General features: G+C 54.0%; 2 protein-coding genes across 3 annotated transcripts; both read right to left on the bottom strand.

Annotated features, from left to right (window-relative positions):
* Nucleotides 1-695: 695 nt before the first annotated feature.
* On the bottom strand, nucleotides 696-2378 carry LOC124474638 (60S ribosomal protein L31). The gene is made up of 5 exons (XM_047030990.1): nucleotides 2294-2378; nucleotides 1512-1615; nucleotides 1250-1375; nucleotides 866-978; nucleotides 696-765 (listed from the first exon to the last, which is right to left on the bottom strand). The coding sequence occupies exons 2-5, from the start codon at nucleotides 1613-1615 to the stop codon at nucleotides 734-736; spliced, it is 375 nt and encodes a 124-aa protein (XP_046886946.1). The 5' UTR covers nucleotides 2294-2378; the 3' UTR covers nucleotides 696-733.
* Nucleotides 2379-2638: 260 nt separating this feature from the next.
* Nucleotides 2639-14213, bottom strand: zc3h13 (zinc finger CCCH-type containing 13). Of its 2 annotated transcripts, none has more exons than XM_047030970.1 (20): nucleotides 14068-14213; nucleotides 13417-13569; nucleotides 13128-13237; nucleotides 12809-12923; nucleotides 12568-12679; nucleotides 12123-12295; nucleotides 11862-12010; nucleotides 11478-11678; nucleotides 11187-11354; nucleotides 10698-11026; nucleotides 10139-10597; nucleotides 9780-10013; nucleotides 9055-9511; nucleotides 8728-8918; nucleotides 7142-8413; nucleotides 6305-6877; nucleotides 6059-6208; nucleotides 4734-4934; nucleotides 4249-4412; nucleotides 2639-4120 (listed from the first exon to the last, which is right to left on the bottom strand). In XM_047030970.1, exons 2-20 carry the CDS (start codon nucleotides 13558-13560, stop codon nucleotides 3899-3901), a joined length of 5424 nt encoding a protein of 1807 aa, XP_046886926.1. In that variant the 5' UTR covers nucleotides 13561-13569; nucleotides 14068-14213; the 3' UTR covers nucleotides 2639-3898. The 2 variants fall into 2 exon arrangements, with proteins under 2 accessions (XP_046886926.1, XP_046886927.1); XM_047030971.1 differs by having other exon boundaries at nucleotides 12129-12295.
* Nucleotides 14214-14224: the final 11 nt, after the last annotated feature.

The following is a 14224-nucleotide window of genomic DNA, read 5'->3' as shown; positions in this document are numbered from 1 at the left end:
TTGAAAGGTTGTGGAAGTAGGCCAGACTATTAGAGTAATCTGGTGTATATTTAAGATTTGACACCATTTTGAAAAAAATTTAGATTTGAGGATTAAGCTATTTTCAAAGATTAGTGATTTTCTATCATTTTATTTGAAACTTCGTGGAAAAGTAAAGGCTGTGGACGTATACCAGACATCGTTAAGGAACTCTGGTGTCTATATTCCTAAAAATATTATAGAAGTCTACATTTTTCAAAATGGTATGGGTTGTTTTCACCCAGTCCCTAACGCGATGCTGCCAAGTAGCGTCTTCCGAATGAGAGACGAATGTCGAATATGAAACGAACTTCACCTCGGTCAATTAACACACTGTTTCGATGTATTTAGTGTGAAATGCTCCCACACCTTGGATGACTTGGGTTGTACTAATTTCTCTGCCTCCGCTATGTGCTTCAGAACGTTACTCAACAGCGTCTCTCCGATGGCCTTTGTTCTACCTCCGCTCCGCGCTCAACGTAACTTTTTTTTTTATACTCAAACATCCCCGCAACATATTGAGTGGTTTAATAATCGCGCGACACAACGAATCGATTATGAAATTCGTTGCCAACGCTTTTAATAATCGATTTTAATCGATTCGTTGTTGCAGCCCTAGATCACAGCAAACATTGACCAAAGCTGTTAGTCATGTCAATAAAGACAGGAGGCAGATATCTTTTTTGTACATTTATTCCACTCTCAGAGGGGACACTTAGTTTTCATCCACATTGACTGTCTGCAACCCTGCAGGATGAGGAAAAAAAGGTTTTAGCAAGAGTTTGTCTTCAACCCCAAACAAAATGAATAATTTTGATGAAGTCATCTCGAGTTAGTACTGCTTTACCTTTGTATGTCGTGACAGGAACATATGTGACGAGAGTGTACAGCTTGTTAGGAGAGTCCTCGTCCTCATTGCGCTTCCTGGACAACCGTACACGCATTCTGTACGGAACATTCCTGAATGACAACATAAGAATATAGTGCACGTTATCTCCTGTGGCAGCAACTTGTGTAGATGTTGCCATGAATGCCCAGCTAATGGACTAACATCTAAACAGCATATTTTATTCCTCATGTGACGCTCCCTACATCCTCAAGGCTGCTGGGATCGAGCGCCTGGTGTCCTACCCCACCATCCCGCCAGGCATCACCCGCTACAACCAGACCAAGGTGGAGCACTACTTCTCAGACATCAGCAAGCGTGACATCAGGCATCAGGAGTCCTTACCTGATGCCTTTGGTCCACACTGCCTTGTTCAGACGAGTGTCGATGCGTACATCTGGGGTTCCCATCTCTTTCACGGCAAACTTGCGGATCTCATTCAGAGCGCGAGGGGCTCTCCTCTTGAAACCCCTACAGGCACAGAACAACAGTAGGAAAGGTTGGTCTTCTAAGTGAGGATGGCTGTGTGAGGCAGGTTACATTTAGGCAGGTAGACATGTAGCCGTTTTCAACACATAGCACCATCTACTGTGCATTCTCCACTCACACTCCATGGATGCGCTTGTGGATGTTGATGGTGTACTCCCGGGTCACCACTTCATTGATGGCTGAGCGCCCCTTCTTTTTCTCTCCCTTCTTAGTGGGGGCCATCTGTAACGTTACACAAAAGACCGTTTAAGACTATTTGGGTTTACAGGTTGCCAATACAGTGGTTGGGTTAGCAAGGTTTTCTCGCTCGAGCGGTCTACTGATTTATCCGTATCCATTCCACATCGTCATGTGTACATACCTATACACCATTTATTGCAATGTAAGTGTCTAAACAATTTTCATCCACGCCCTTGTATGAACATTGCCTCGTTTGCCTTCTAACCCGTAGACACCAATCAATTTAGCCAACGAGCCACCTTTCAATTGAAATGATTGAAATGAAATGCCTAGCCAAGTAGCATTAGCTAACTGTTAGCTAGCTAGGTATAAAGCACACAATGGTGGTGCCCCAGACATAGTCAAGATGGAGATATACATCCTGTCACTATTAAATGTCTTATTTCAACAAATAACTTGTTCTTTCATCTTTGCATACCACGTCTATCACAAACACTGATGGCTTGAGCGTGTTCCACTGGGCTAATGTCACTCCTAAAAAGGTTTGTCAATTTGAATCTTATTGCTAACTACATCGATGGAAAGAAACACTTCAAATTATCGTCCAACGTATAATGAGTAACATAGGGATGGATTGGGACCGTAAATATACTTATTCAAAGCACAGATATAGCAGGATGGCATTAGATTGTATGAGGATTTTGAAATACGAAAACTTACTTTCAAAGGAAATTGACAGAAAGGAAGTTATTAGGCGGAAGGATTATGGGTAAAGGAAGTGGGTCCGTTACTTGCCACACCTCCGACAACAAATGCCGACTTTTAGGTTCCTATTGCCGATAAAAGTTCGTGGAAGGTCCTGTGGCCAGTGTTCGATAAAACGTAATCTATGACGGTCAAATAAACAACATTGACCTACATATCTTTACAAAACTATATATTTTGACATTAACAATTTAATATATTTAATCTAAACCTACCTTAGCTGACCAAGTGGAGGATGGCAATTCAAACAAATATCATGCATTGGAGTAGGAAAGTAAACATAAGGCTTTGCTCTGTCAGTTTTCATTTCAATGATTTCATTGTATTGTCCGTTTATGCAGAATTTTACAGTAACAGAGACGTTGAACCAACATTCATTTTTACCATGCCAAAAAATGTATGCCTGCAAGCGTTCACAGACACAGTAGTGGTTCTGGGAGTTGAAGTCCAGAGTCTGTGTTTTTCATGTAAGCCACACAGGCGATTTACCAGCAGACAGCAGGTGAAGAATTGAACCCAGTGCTCCTTGTGAAGTTCAGCTTGTGTCCTCAAATGCCTCCTTCCACCCACCCATGTTGCAGGTTTGTTGACTTGTATAACCCAGTCTGTACACCCAGACATACAGTTTCTAGTGGATTATGTCAATTAGATCAGTCTGTCCCTTCAGTCATTGATCCAAAACCAGTCAACATAGCATGCATGCATGCATACGGTGAGTGCAAGTTTGTTTGGCCACAGGGTGCGGTGGTGGACCAGATTGGTTTGTCTCACAACCTCTAATGTACTGGTTCCACATCAGTCATTAACAATACAGTTCATCCTTCAAAAACATTGCCCAATCACTCCATGACACAAATACATTCATGTGAGGTGGTACTTTGAAAGTATGTCGAACTCATGAGGTAAGAAAAACAAATTCAGGATGGAATAGTTCGGTAGTGGTTCATGGAAAACATTAATTGAAGGCTCGCCAGGTTTTCACAGTATCTGGACAGCAGATTACCTGATGATCCAATGACATAAACATGTACATAGAAAGAAAAAAAACAAGCTGGACACGTCCATGAAAAATTAGCATGACTCATACAAAGCAAAGATAGGACCCGTTACAAATGAACAGCTAACCATTTTAATGCACAGTTTTTCTTAGCCAATGCACAACATAAGAAACAAACCAAACCAGCAACTTCATTATAAATGGGGACCTGACAATTAAAAAGCTGCTCTAAAACATAAAAATAGCACGAAATAACTGGCATCATTCCGGGCATATGTGTGTATGTCTCTCCTGTCAATTATTGATTAGTTCAACGTACAAGGCCACTATCTCACCATAGGCTAGAATATCCAGTAGTCTCTATGGCGCTTTACTCGAAGATCAAGCTTCCAAAATGATAAGCACTGACTTTTGTGAAAGTTTCAGCATTTTCCATTCGTTTTTTCTCCCGATGTTAAAGAAGGCTAGGTATGGAGATGGAGCTAGAGGAGGGGGTTATGGGGCGGGGGGGGGGGGGGGGGGGGCTTAGCTGTTTCATGCTTTAACTCACTAAGCCCATTCCCTCAGGAGACGCACACCTCCGGCTGGGCGCTGGGCTTGTCAACCACCACGGCAGCTGCCGCCGCCGTAGCTGCAGCTGGTGCAGTGGTGGCTGGCGGGCCGGAGTCCAGCTTGTCCTGGCCTGCTGCCTGACTGGCCACGGTCTTCTTGAAGAGACGCACGCTCAGCTGCAGCAGCTCATTGTCCACCACAGGAACACTGGGGTACATCTGCTTGGTCAGGCCCTGGAGGGAGGGAGAGAGGAAGGCATCAGCAGAGTTAGGGAAAACACACTGACTCCTTCACCAGGTTTACATTTGTTGTGCACGTGTTGGGGGGGGTGCAGTGAGATCAAATGCTTGCCAGGACGAACCTTTTCGTTCTTCAGCAGCTGCCTGCGGATGGCGATGTCCCTGCGGGCACACAGGGCCTTGCAGCAGGGGCCTAGGTTCCTCAGCAGGCCCGCCCTCTCCACCTTCCTCTTCAGGGCAGCCATGTTCAAGGCTCCCAGGTCGTGCTCAAACAGCTTTTCGGCATCTGTCGGAATAAGGCTGTCGAGTCAGACTGGCGGCTTGAGCCGAGATAAATGAAATTCTGAATGTACAACTAAACACAGAACAATGTATATATAGTAGGGTCCAAAAACCAGAGACCACTGGTCTACTACTATACTTGAAACTCTACTACTATACTTGAAAAGATTGTGATGTCACAGAATGCTCGTCTTTCTCAGTCTTCAATTCCCCCCCCCCCCCCCCCCCCCCCCCCCCCGCATTCCAATGTTCAACGTGGTCTCAGACGTTTGGACTCGACTGCAAACGAACCCCAAACGCAGCTCTGGCTCTCCGCGGCTCTCACCTTTCGGGTCCTCCAGCTCCTTTTTGCAGACCTCCCTCACTTGCTCCAGGAGCTCGGGCCCCGCCAGGCGCTTGGACACGCCCGCCCGGAGGAGCACGGCGCCCGGGGTGAACCTCAGCAGGGCTGCCCCCGCCGCCCGCGGCTCCTGCTTCTGCTTGGGCATCAGGCTGGACCAGTCCACGTCAATCACGTCCAGGGGACCTGGGGGTGTGGGGGGACAGACACCAGGGTTTGAGTTACGTCACCAGCGTCCGTGTGTCGTTAGCGTACGCCTTGGTGCGACGCGTGTAATTCACCCATCGCTAAGCCCCTCCCCGCTTGGTTACTGTTGCTAACTCGGACAAGCTATCGCAGCTGACCAGAGTTTTAGCCGTCAAAAGGGACTTAATTATGCAATGGAGGGATGCATGCAGAATTTAAAAGTAGATATGGTGGATGACAAACTTAAATTGGAGGCGAGAATTAACAGATCTCAATGCAAGACGGAGAACCCTCATCTCACTGTCATCACGATTCAGGATAACATCCAAGACCAGCAGTGTTCATGCACCGCAGGGTATTCATTTACCTTCAGTTCATTTAACTTATCTGGAGAGGCACTGAGATGTAAACCTACGTTTATGAGTTTATTCACTAGCATTACCCTGTCCCTGACAGGACAGTGTCCTAACCATCTAGCTCAGGGGTGGCCAACCCTGGTCCTCGAGAGCCTCAGTCCTGCATGTTTTAGATGTTTCCCTGCTCCAGCACACCTGATTCAAATAAACGGTCATTCTCAGGCTTGGATAACGACCATTCATTTGAATCAGGTGTGCTGGAGCAGGGAAACATCTAAAACATGCAGGACTGAGGCTCTCGAGGACCAGGGTTGGCCATACCTCTAGCTAGTGATATACGTAATAACGTTAGCTAGTTTTAACCAGAGATAACTTGCCTAAGCCTAGCATAACATCAGTGGTGAAGTAAGCCGGTACTGTCAATGACAATAATGTGATGACATCCTTGTTCATCTCTTTGTTACGTTGAGTTGACTGTGGTGTGCCACACAGCTTCATCCACCGGAGACATTTGGCCCCGTCTTGTTTTGGGAAATGGGATGAAACATACCCCATTGCCCATCCTCTCATGACACCTCGTATCAGTGTTGCATTTACCCCGTGCACACCGTTTATTTATTTTTTTAACACTTAAATTACAACAAACCCCGATAAAACATGCTAATGCTACTCTATGGAGTTGTAAACTGAAGATGTCCGAGTGCAGCTGTTACTAAACTGGCACGTTTGTGTTTGAGGGGCGGGGCTTAGCGATAGGTCAATAGGTACCTGAAGGTTTCTCGTCGTCCTGGTGATCCTCTTTCTTCTGGGCGCTGTCCGCCAAGATCTCGTCCAGCTCGTCGTCGCTGATCGGTTCGTACTCCTCGCCGCCGGACACCACAGACTGGGCGTCGTCCACCTTGGCGTCGTCCTCCTCCGCTGGGAACGGGAACGAGACAGGGAACGCGGGCGTACGTTAGCCGGCGGAACTGCATGCGCGGAACAGGAAGCGGTGTGGGTTGCCGTTCCTCTTACCGTCGACGTCGTCCTTCTTCTCTGGCTCCCGCTGCTCCCCCGGCCCGTGGTGGCTGTTGCCGGGCTTGTCGCAGTCCATCCCGAAGGCTTCCCGCGGCAGCAGGGGCTCGTAGTCGCTCCGGTCCTGCCTGAGGAGGTCCCGGCCCTTGGGCTCCCCGTGTGGCTGGAGGTCCATGGGCAGCATGCGCTCGCCGCGCTCCCGCTCGTGCTGCAGGAGCCCCTCGGAGAGGAGGCGCTCGCGCTCGCGCAGGTCTCGCTCCCTGAGGCCTCGCATCATCAGGCCCCGCCCCCCGCCGCGCTCTCGGGGGTCGACCTCCCAGTCTCTCTGCTGCGGAGGCTGGGGCAGGAGGGGAGCCTGTTGCTGCTGCTGTTGTTGTTGTTGCTGTTGTTGTTGTTGCTGCTGCTGTCTCAGGTCCTTCCTCTCTCGCTCCCTCTCAAACTGCTCCCGCTCGCGCTCCCTCTCCCTCTCGCGCTCCCTCTCCCGGCTGTCGTAGGAGCCGGCGCGGGAGCGCGCCTGCCGCTCCGAGTCGGGGGAGCTGCGTCTGGAGCTGTGGCTGCGCGAGTCCTGCCGGTCTACAGGAGGGGGGGACATCACAACCAGACATGAGGCAACTGAAAAGCTCCTAGAGAGAGACCTACAGAGACTCGGCAATGAGAAAAATCACCGATCAGGCGGAAAATGTGTTTTACATAAAAACATAAATTCATTCAAAAATAATCTGTTTTATAGAAGACAATTTGTATTTTATTTAATCATTTAAACAGGATTCGCAGCTAGCGTGCTGACTAGGCTGGTCAGTGTGTACAGAGAGAGAGAGAGACAGAGGTGTTCAGTACCTGAGGAGGTGCTGCGGCTGGGCTCCCCTCTCCTCAGTTGGTCCATGCGAGACTTCCTCTCCCCAGCGGGGGGCTCGGTCACCGGGGGCCTCTCCCGCTCGCGCTCCCTCTCCCGGTCCCTCTCGCGCTCCCTCTCCCGGTCGCGGGAGTTGCCCCCCTGCATGCGCCCCCTCCTGGAGCGTGGCCCCTGCTGGGGCTCCTCGCGGTGGGCCGACTCGTTGGAGGGCGAGCGCAGGCGGCGGACGGAGGCGCGGCTCTGGTTGCTGCCAATGCTGCTGCTGCGTTTCTGCTCGGGCGGGGGCTTGCGGAGCAGGGGCTGGGACATGAGGGGCTGGGGGGGCAGGGTGGGGAGCAGCATGGGGGGCTCCTGGGGCAGCAGGGGGGCGATGGGGAGGGAGTTGACCCTGCCCCCTCCTCCCCTGGGGCCGGTCCTCCTGGGGAGGGGCTCCACGGGGGGCCTCTCCACGGGGGCCGGGGGGGCCGCGGGCTCCCCGCCGCGCTCCAGGACGTCCTCATCGGACCAGTCGCTGAAGTTGGCGTCCATTTTTAAGGGAGGCAGCGAGGGGGGCTCTGTGGTCGCTCCAGCTGCGCGGTGGGCCGGCGGGGGCTCCTTCAGGGTGGGGGGGGGCGTCCGGGGGCCGCGCTTCCTCTTGCCCGCCGGTGGGTGGGTGATGGCGGCAGCCGCGGGCTCTTCCTCAGACACGTCCGATTCGGCGCCTCGCGACCGCTTCCGTTTCTTGTCCAGGGCCTTCTTCTTGGGGCCTTTGCGCGGGGGCTGGAGGGGAGGGGGCCCATCTGGGAGGGCCATGGACGGTGGCTCGGGGTTGAACCGGTCCCCCACCGTGGCCCCAAGGGCTGGGGGTCCCCCATCATCCTCCTTGCGGCCCTTCTTCACGCCCTTTTTCAGGCCTTTGGTCTTCTTCTTGCCCTCCTCGTGGGTGACGGCGGAGGCGGCCACAACGTCTCTGTCGTCGGGGGCCGCGGTGGCGGGGGGAGGCGGAGGGGTGGGCTCCCTCTGGTCCTTGGCCCTGCAGCGCGCGTCGGAGCCGCCGGGGCCGGCGTCTGGAGGGTGCTCCGCCCGCCTCTCCGCCGCGCCGCGCCCCCGCTCTCCTCGGGGGTCGGGGTCTTCGTGGCGGCCGCGGCCGTCCCTCTTGTCGCCTCGCCGCTCGTCGTCCTTCCAGCGGCTGGGCTTGTCGTCCGCGGGGGTGCCGGGCGGCGAGCGCAGGGGCTCCAGGGGACGAACCACCTGGCTCAGCAAGCGGTGCTTATCAACTAAAAACAACAACATCAGTAAGACTGAATACACCACCACAAAAACAAACACAAAAAGCAAAAACAAAACAACACTTTATCTAAGGGTGCCTTGGCTGGATTTCTTACAACTAACCCCTCATAAGCCTCCAATATAAGCCATATGAGAAAATATAAAATGAGCTTTGGACAAGACCAGGCATGGAAAGTGCCAGGAGACCAAACACTGAATGTTGTTGGAAAGCAGGCCAAGGCACCCTTTGAGGGAGATCCTAATCCATGGGACTAGTATCCTCCAGAGCCAGTGCTGTGTCCCAGTAAAGAGGGTCCCCTACCGTCGGCTGCGTGCCCTGGGGCCGGACACACCGGGCTGGGGAGGAGGGGCCGGAGCTTGGCCGGGCCTCGGACGCTCACGCTCTTCTCCTCGGGGCTGTTGTAGCCGTCGCTGTCCCCCGGGGTGGCGTCCCGGGTTCTCTTGGGGGAGGACTTGGGGCTGGGGCTGTTGTCCACCCTGTGTCTCTTCCGGCTGTAGACATGGGGGGAGGGGTTCAAAACATGGCGGTGCACATTCAAACCGAATGCAAGTACGCTTAATGTAGCATAAACCTGACTGTGTGTGTGTGTGTTTCCCCAGACTAGACTGCGGATGACGGACTACTTGCCTGGTCTTGCGCTCTTCGTCCCGGGCGTCCCTGGTGGAGCGCTCCTCCCTGGGGTCGTCCCTCCGCTCCCGTCGCTCCTCCCTCCCTTTCTCCCGCTCCTCCCATTCCCGCTGCCTCTCCCTGTCCCGCTGCTCCCTCTCGCGCTCCCTCTCGCGCTCCCTCTCCTTCCTCTCCCTCTCGCGCTCCTCGCGCTCCCTTTCCCTCTCCCGCTCGCGCTCCCTCTCCCGCTCTCTCTCCCTCACGCGCTCCCGCTCCCTCTCCGCCTCGCGCTCCTTCTCGCGCTCCTTCTCCTTTTCCTTCTCCCGTTCGCGCTCCCTCTCCCGCTCCCTGTCTCGCTCGCGGGTCCTGTCCTCCCGCCGGTCCTCCCCTCGCTCCGCCCGGCGTTCCTCCCGCCTCTCCTCCCTCTCCGGCTCCTCCCCGCGCCCCTGGTGCCGGCCGGGAGAGGGCGCTCTCTGATCTGCTGAGGCAAGAGGGCGCAGTCAGTCACAACAGCCAGCGCATTATACCATTTCAGTTTTCAATTATTTTTCTCAAGCCATTTTTGCTTTTAGTGCTTTATTTCCTTTCGGCGCCTACTACATAGTTGTGGCTTGCCGTGTTGTGAGAATGTAATCGTTTAATTGGATGAACTTTGTGTTCACACTGTGCAAACAAATCCCGCTGCACTCCTGCTGTGGAAGTCAGTCGGGTTTAACGGTGCTACCGTCTCAACTCCCTCTCCTCACCTCTCTCCCTGTTGTCTCGGCGCTCGCGCTCTGCGTGACCCCCTCTGCGGTCGTAGGACGAGTCTCGGGCCTGGTCGGCCCTCCTGTCGCCGTCGTAGCGCTCGCGCTCCGCCCCCCTCTCGCCGGCCCTCTCAGTCCCGCGCTCCGCGCTCCTCTCCTGAGGGGCGGCCCCGCGGGACTCCCAGGTGTCGTGGGCGCCCTCCAACTGGGAGCCTCGCGAGCTGCGGGCGGAGCCTGGGAGAGAGGAGACCGTACAGGGGTTCGAGTCTCTTGTTTGGCAGAACCACAAAAAAACCTGGAATGTTCTAAACGCGTTCTATTCTTTTGGGACCTGGGAGGACCCATGGCGTGTTTCTCACCTTTGTCGGAACCCTCCGCCCCCCGGCCCCGGCCGCGCCCGTTCCTCTCCCCCCGGGTCTCGCCCCGGCCCTCGGCCGCCCTGGCGTCCGTGCGCCCGCCATCATCGCGCCCCTGCCCCCGCGGGTAGCTGCGCTCCTCCTGGGCAGGCTCCTCCTTCCTGTGGGGGATGTCCGTCCGATCCCTCTCTCTCTCCCGCTCCCTCTCCTTGTCTCTCTCCCTCTCCCGGTCCCGGTACTCCAGGGAGTCTCTCCCGGAGCGAGTGTCGGTCCTCTCCCGGGAGTCCTTGGTGTCCCTGTGTTCGCGGGGGTCCCGGGCGCCGTCCCGCTTGTCGCGTCCCTCCCGGCGCTCGCGGCCTTCCCTCGCCTCGCGGTCCTCGCGGGGCTCCCGGGACGAGCTCTGCTCCGCTTCGTAATCCCGCTCGTCGCGGCTGACGTCCTTGTCCCGCTTTCCGCGGCTCTCTGGAGTCAGAAGGGAGAGGGGGGGCCACAGAACAGTCTCAGAAGGGGAGAGGTGAACACAGAGCAGACGAGGGTCCACACTTCGACCCCAGTCGCTTACCGTCTCTGCGCTCGTGTCTGCGTTCCTGGGTGGCCGGGCTCCTCTCCCCGCGGCCCCTCTCCCGCCCCTGGGAGCTGTGGCGGCCGGGGCTGCCCCTGCCCTGGGGGGAGGCGGCGTCTCTGGGCGCGCCCGGGGAGCGCGAGCGCCTCTGGCCCGGGGAGGTGGAGGACGGGGCCGGGGGCTTGCGCTGGCGCAGGTAGCCCGGGGAGACGGAGTGGCGGCGCTGCGGGGAGGGGGAGTGCCTCTGGGCGGAGGAGCCAGAGTGGGAGGAGGAGGAGTGGTGGCGTGGCGGGGTTGGGGTGCGCTGGTGGCGCGGGGGGGTGGGAGACCTGCGACGAGACGGGGGGGAGAAGACAGACGGTCATCGAGAGGGACGGGGGTGTTGTGCGTTTCCTAGCATCGACAAGTGTCAACTGACACACGGGGGATGCAGGGGAAGACACGACATGCGGCTGGAGAGGGGGGAGGGTTTGAGGGAGGGATGCTGACCTGCGTGGAGGGGAGGCCGGCACGGGGGGCTTCTGGGAGGCCCCTTTAGGGGACTGGGATTTCTTCCTGGCGGAGGGGGACAACTCCCGGGAGGGGGAGGAGACGCTTACGGAACGCTCCTCGGACGCAATCGACCGCTTGGCCTTGTGGGAACTATCGGAGCGATCCCTGATAGGAAAACGTGTTCTATTAAATAGATCAGCAGGGTCACAACGTGCGACTTGAGCGCATGGACACATCACATGGTCGTTCTGAGCGGGCCGGCTTGGACCAGACGAGTCCCTTGCTCACCTGCGCTTCTCCTTCTTCTCCTTGTGTTTCTCCGCGTCGCGCCCCCTCTCTTTGCCCTCCTTGGGCTTCTCCTCGGACCTCTCCTTGTTCTTGTGCTTCCCCTTGTGCTTCTTCCCAAGCACGGGCAGGTCCAGGGGGACTGGGGGAGGAGGGCTGGGGGTGCGCGGCCCTTTCTTCTTACTGTGGCTTCCCTTGGCCGACCTAAAAAACAAGGCAGGCCGCGGTGAGGACAGGGGGGGTTTGGCAACACGGATGTCGAGCGAAAAAACGAGCCAGGTGGACTATAAAAGTACCTTCTCCCACACACACACACACACACACACACACACACACACACACACACACACACACACAGGTTGAGTGAAACCTTGCTGGGTGCCATACCTGCCCGTGTCCGACGTGGGGGAGGACACGCATGGTCTCTTGTCCTTCTTCCCAGAACCTGAGTTCTTCAGTCCGGCTTTGTGTTTGGGCGACCCGCTCGACTTCCGAGATGAGGGCGAGCCTTTGGAGCTCGACTGCTCTGGGGAAGGCTGGGAGAGGAATGGAAAGACACTCATTACCGCATCCCTACAGGGCTATCGGAAGGAATCTAAACCAGGCCTGGATAATGCAACTTTTGAGACGTCGGGGAGGGAATCGTACCCGCACCTTGGATGTGCTGCTTGTCCTGGTTTTGGCTGGGGGTTCTTCCTTCTTGATGACAAGATCCTCTCGTTTGTCCATGTTCTCCTGCTCCAGCTTCATCAGCTCGCGTTGAATCTTCTGTCGTTTCATCTCCAGGGACAACTCGTAGTCATAGTCGCCGTTATCTGAGTCTGAAAGCCAATCGGCACAGTTAGCAACTCTTGGAAGTCCATCTTTGAGACACTAGCAGTCAAAGGAAGACTAGTGATATGAACACAACTGACGTGCATTTTGGAGCTCCTCCCAAATATTTGACTAATCAATTATAGAGAGAGAGACACAGAGAGAGACAGAGAGAGTAGAGAGAGACAGAGAGAGACACACAGAGAGAGAGACAGACAGAGAGAGACAGAGAGAGAGTAGAGAGACAGACAGAGAAAGGCTTCTTTGTTGGTGACCTCACCTTCACGATTGGCCTCCCACTCAGTGGGCTCCTCTTCACTGGCAGGGGTGCGCTCCTTTGTGATCTTTATATCCTCCTTCTCTCTGTGTCTGCCTCGAGAGGAATCTCGCTGCTACAAACAGACAAAAAGGTGGGCTTACCACAGGAACACGGTCAAACAGAAGAAGAGTCTGCTGCAATGGTTCGAAAACCCCCCCCAAAAAAGAATTTGCCACACCCCGGAACATGTAGACAAACATACTCTTGCTGTAGGGGATGTAGCTTCTTCTGGGTCTCGTTTCTGGGCGTCTGAGTCAGCATCCTGTCTCTTATTCTTCATCCTCTCCCGCAAATCTCCAGGGGGCCTCTCTGCTGACCTGCTCCCGGACAGAACATGTTAAACCAGGGAGAACCTCTCACATGGATCCCCCACCCATCATGAACCATCTCATGAACTCTGAGCAGGTAAGAAAAGGTAAAAGCATAATACATAGCCTAGCTGCCCATGAGTACAGAATATCCTATTATGCTACCCGACACCATCTGCCAAAAGCAGTTGCACGGTTAATTACCTTACTTACCTACTAAAACCTCCACTAAATCCCTTGCCTCGTGGCTGAGTTCCATGTGTGTAGCGACAAGTATTGCCGTAGCTGCAATTCCCAGTCTTCAACCAATTTCTACAATGAGTCTGTAGGACAGGTGGCATGTTACTTCATTACTGATATAAAAAAAAAGTTCAACTTCCTATCCAGACCACAGCACTGTAGACATGCATTTGCTGCATTACAGTTAGTCCTTGGTTATCATGTGAAGTAGCTAAAGGTTAGACTTTGTTTTGGTCAATCCAGGATGTAAAGATGCACACACCTCGACAGCATTACTACCAGTGCTGGGACCGAGTCTTTCAAACACGCTGGGTCGGCGGGAGGGGGTGGTGGTGGTGGTGGTGGTGGTGCTGTCAGATATGGTTTTAGAATTCTCCACTGTTACCTTCCGCCTTATCTTGGACATTCTGCAGGGCTACGATGTGGGAACATGATGCTATTATTAAAAATGATGCATTTCCCTAATGCTTCCATACAAACCCAACTAAAACCAAGCGTGCGACACTGGAAAATAATTAGAGTTATGGCTACATATATGGTGTTAAGATAACTACTGACTATATAGCTAGTGTAGTTTGTAACCGATTTCATAGTGCAGCTAGCTAGCTTAGCTAGCTAACGTGAACAATGCTTGCTAGCTGGTCGTATTTGCTTAGCAATTACCAAGAAATCCCAAGCAAATTAACATTTTGTTGGCGAGTAGGTGCCACTAGTTCTATCAAGCAGGCACTGAATAATCTTGATAATTGTGTTCTTTCTGTTCACCGACGCTAGCTACCGACGTTCGCGGCCTGCTAGCTAGTTTAGCCGCGTATGCACTCCCACTCTCGCCCTGGCTCTCTGCATCCAAACAAATGGTAGCCATTCGCTAGCTAGCTAAAGTACAGATTTCACAATGAAAGTGCATTCTCACCCAATATATAGATTCGGAGTCGCATCTATTTTTGTAGTGTATGTGGATTCGCTACCTGTAGAAATTACAAGTTTTACACTTGTATCTCTTAGGCAGGGACTCCCCTGAACGCCATCATCATGTGCACGGTGATGCCAGCCTCAATAAGTAACCTCAT

The sequence above is a fragment of the Hypomesus transpacificus genome, chromosome 12, assembly GCF_021917145.1.
Source record: "Hypomesus transpacificus isolate Combined female chromosome 12, fHypTra1, whole genome shotgun sequence".
Lineage (NCBI taxonomy): Eukaryota > Metazoa > Chordata > Actinopteri > Osmeriformes > Osmeridae > Hypomesus > Hypomesus transpacificus.
This window is presented reverse-complemented; position numbering and strand designations above follow the sequence as displayed.

Bases quoted from the DNA above. Each gene is read 5' to 3' on its own strand.
- LOC124474638 (XM_047030990.1), bottom strand. From the start codon at position 1,615: ATGGCCCCCACTAAGAAGGGAGAGAAAAAGAAGGGGCGCTCAGCCATC. The intron at 1,376-1,511 runs GTGAGTGGAGAA...CTGTGCCTGTAG, and splicing joins CACAAGCGCATCCATGGAGT to GGGTTTCAAGAGGAGAGCCC. The intron at 766-865 runs GTAAAGCAGTAC...CTCATCCTGCAG, and splicing joins TCCTGTCACGACATACAAAG to GGTTGCAGACAGTCAATGTG.
- zc3h13 (XM_047030970.1), bottom strand. From the start codon at position 13,560: ATGTCCAAGATAAGGCGGAAGGTAACAGTGGAGAATTCTAAAACCATA. The intron at 8,414-8,727 runs GTAGGGGACCCT...TGTTGTTTTTAG, and splicing joins CCCAGGGCACGCAGCCGACG to TTGATAAGCACCGCTTGCTG. The intron at 6,878-7,141 runs GTACTGAACACC...CCCCTCCTGTAG, and splicing joins CAGCCGCAGCACCTCCTCAG to ACCGGCAGGACTCGCGCAGC.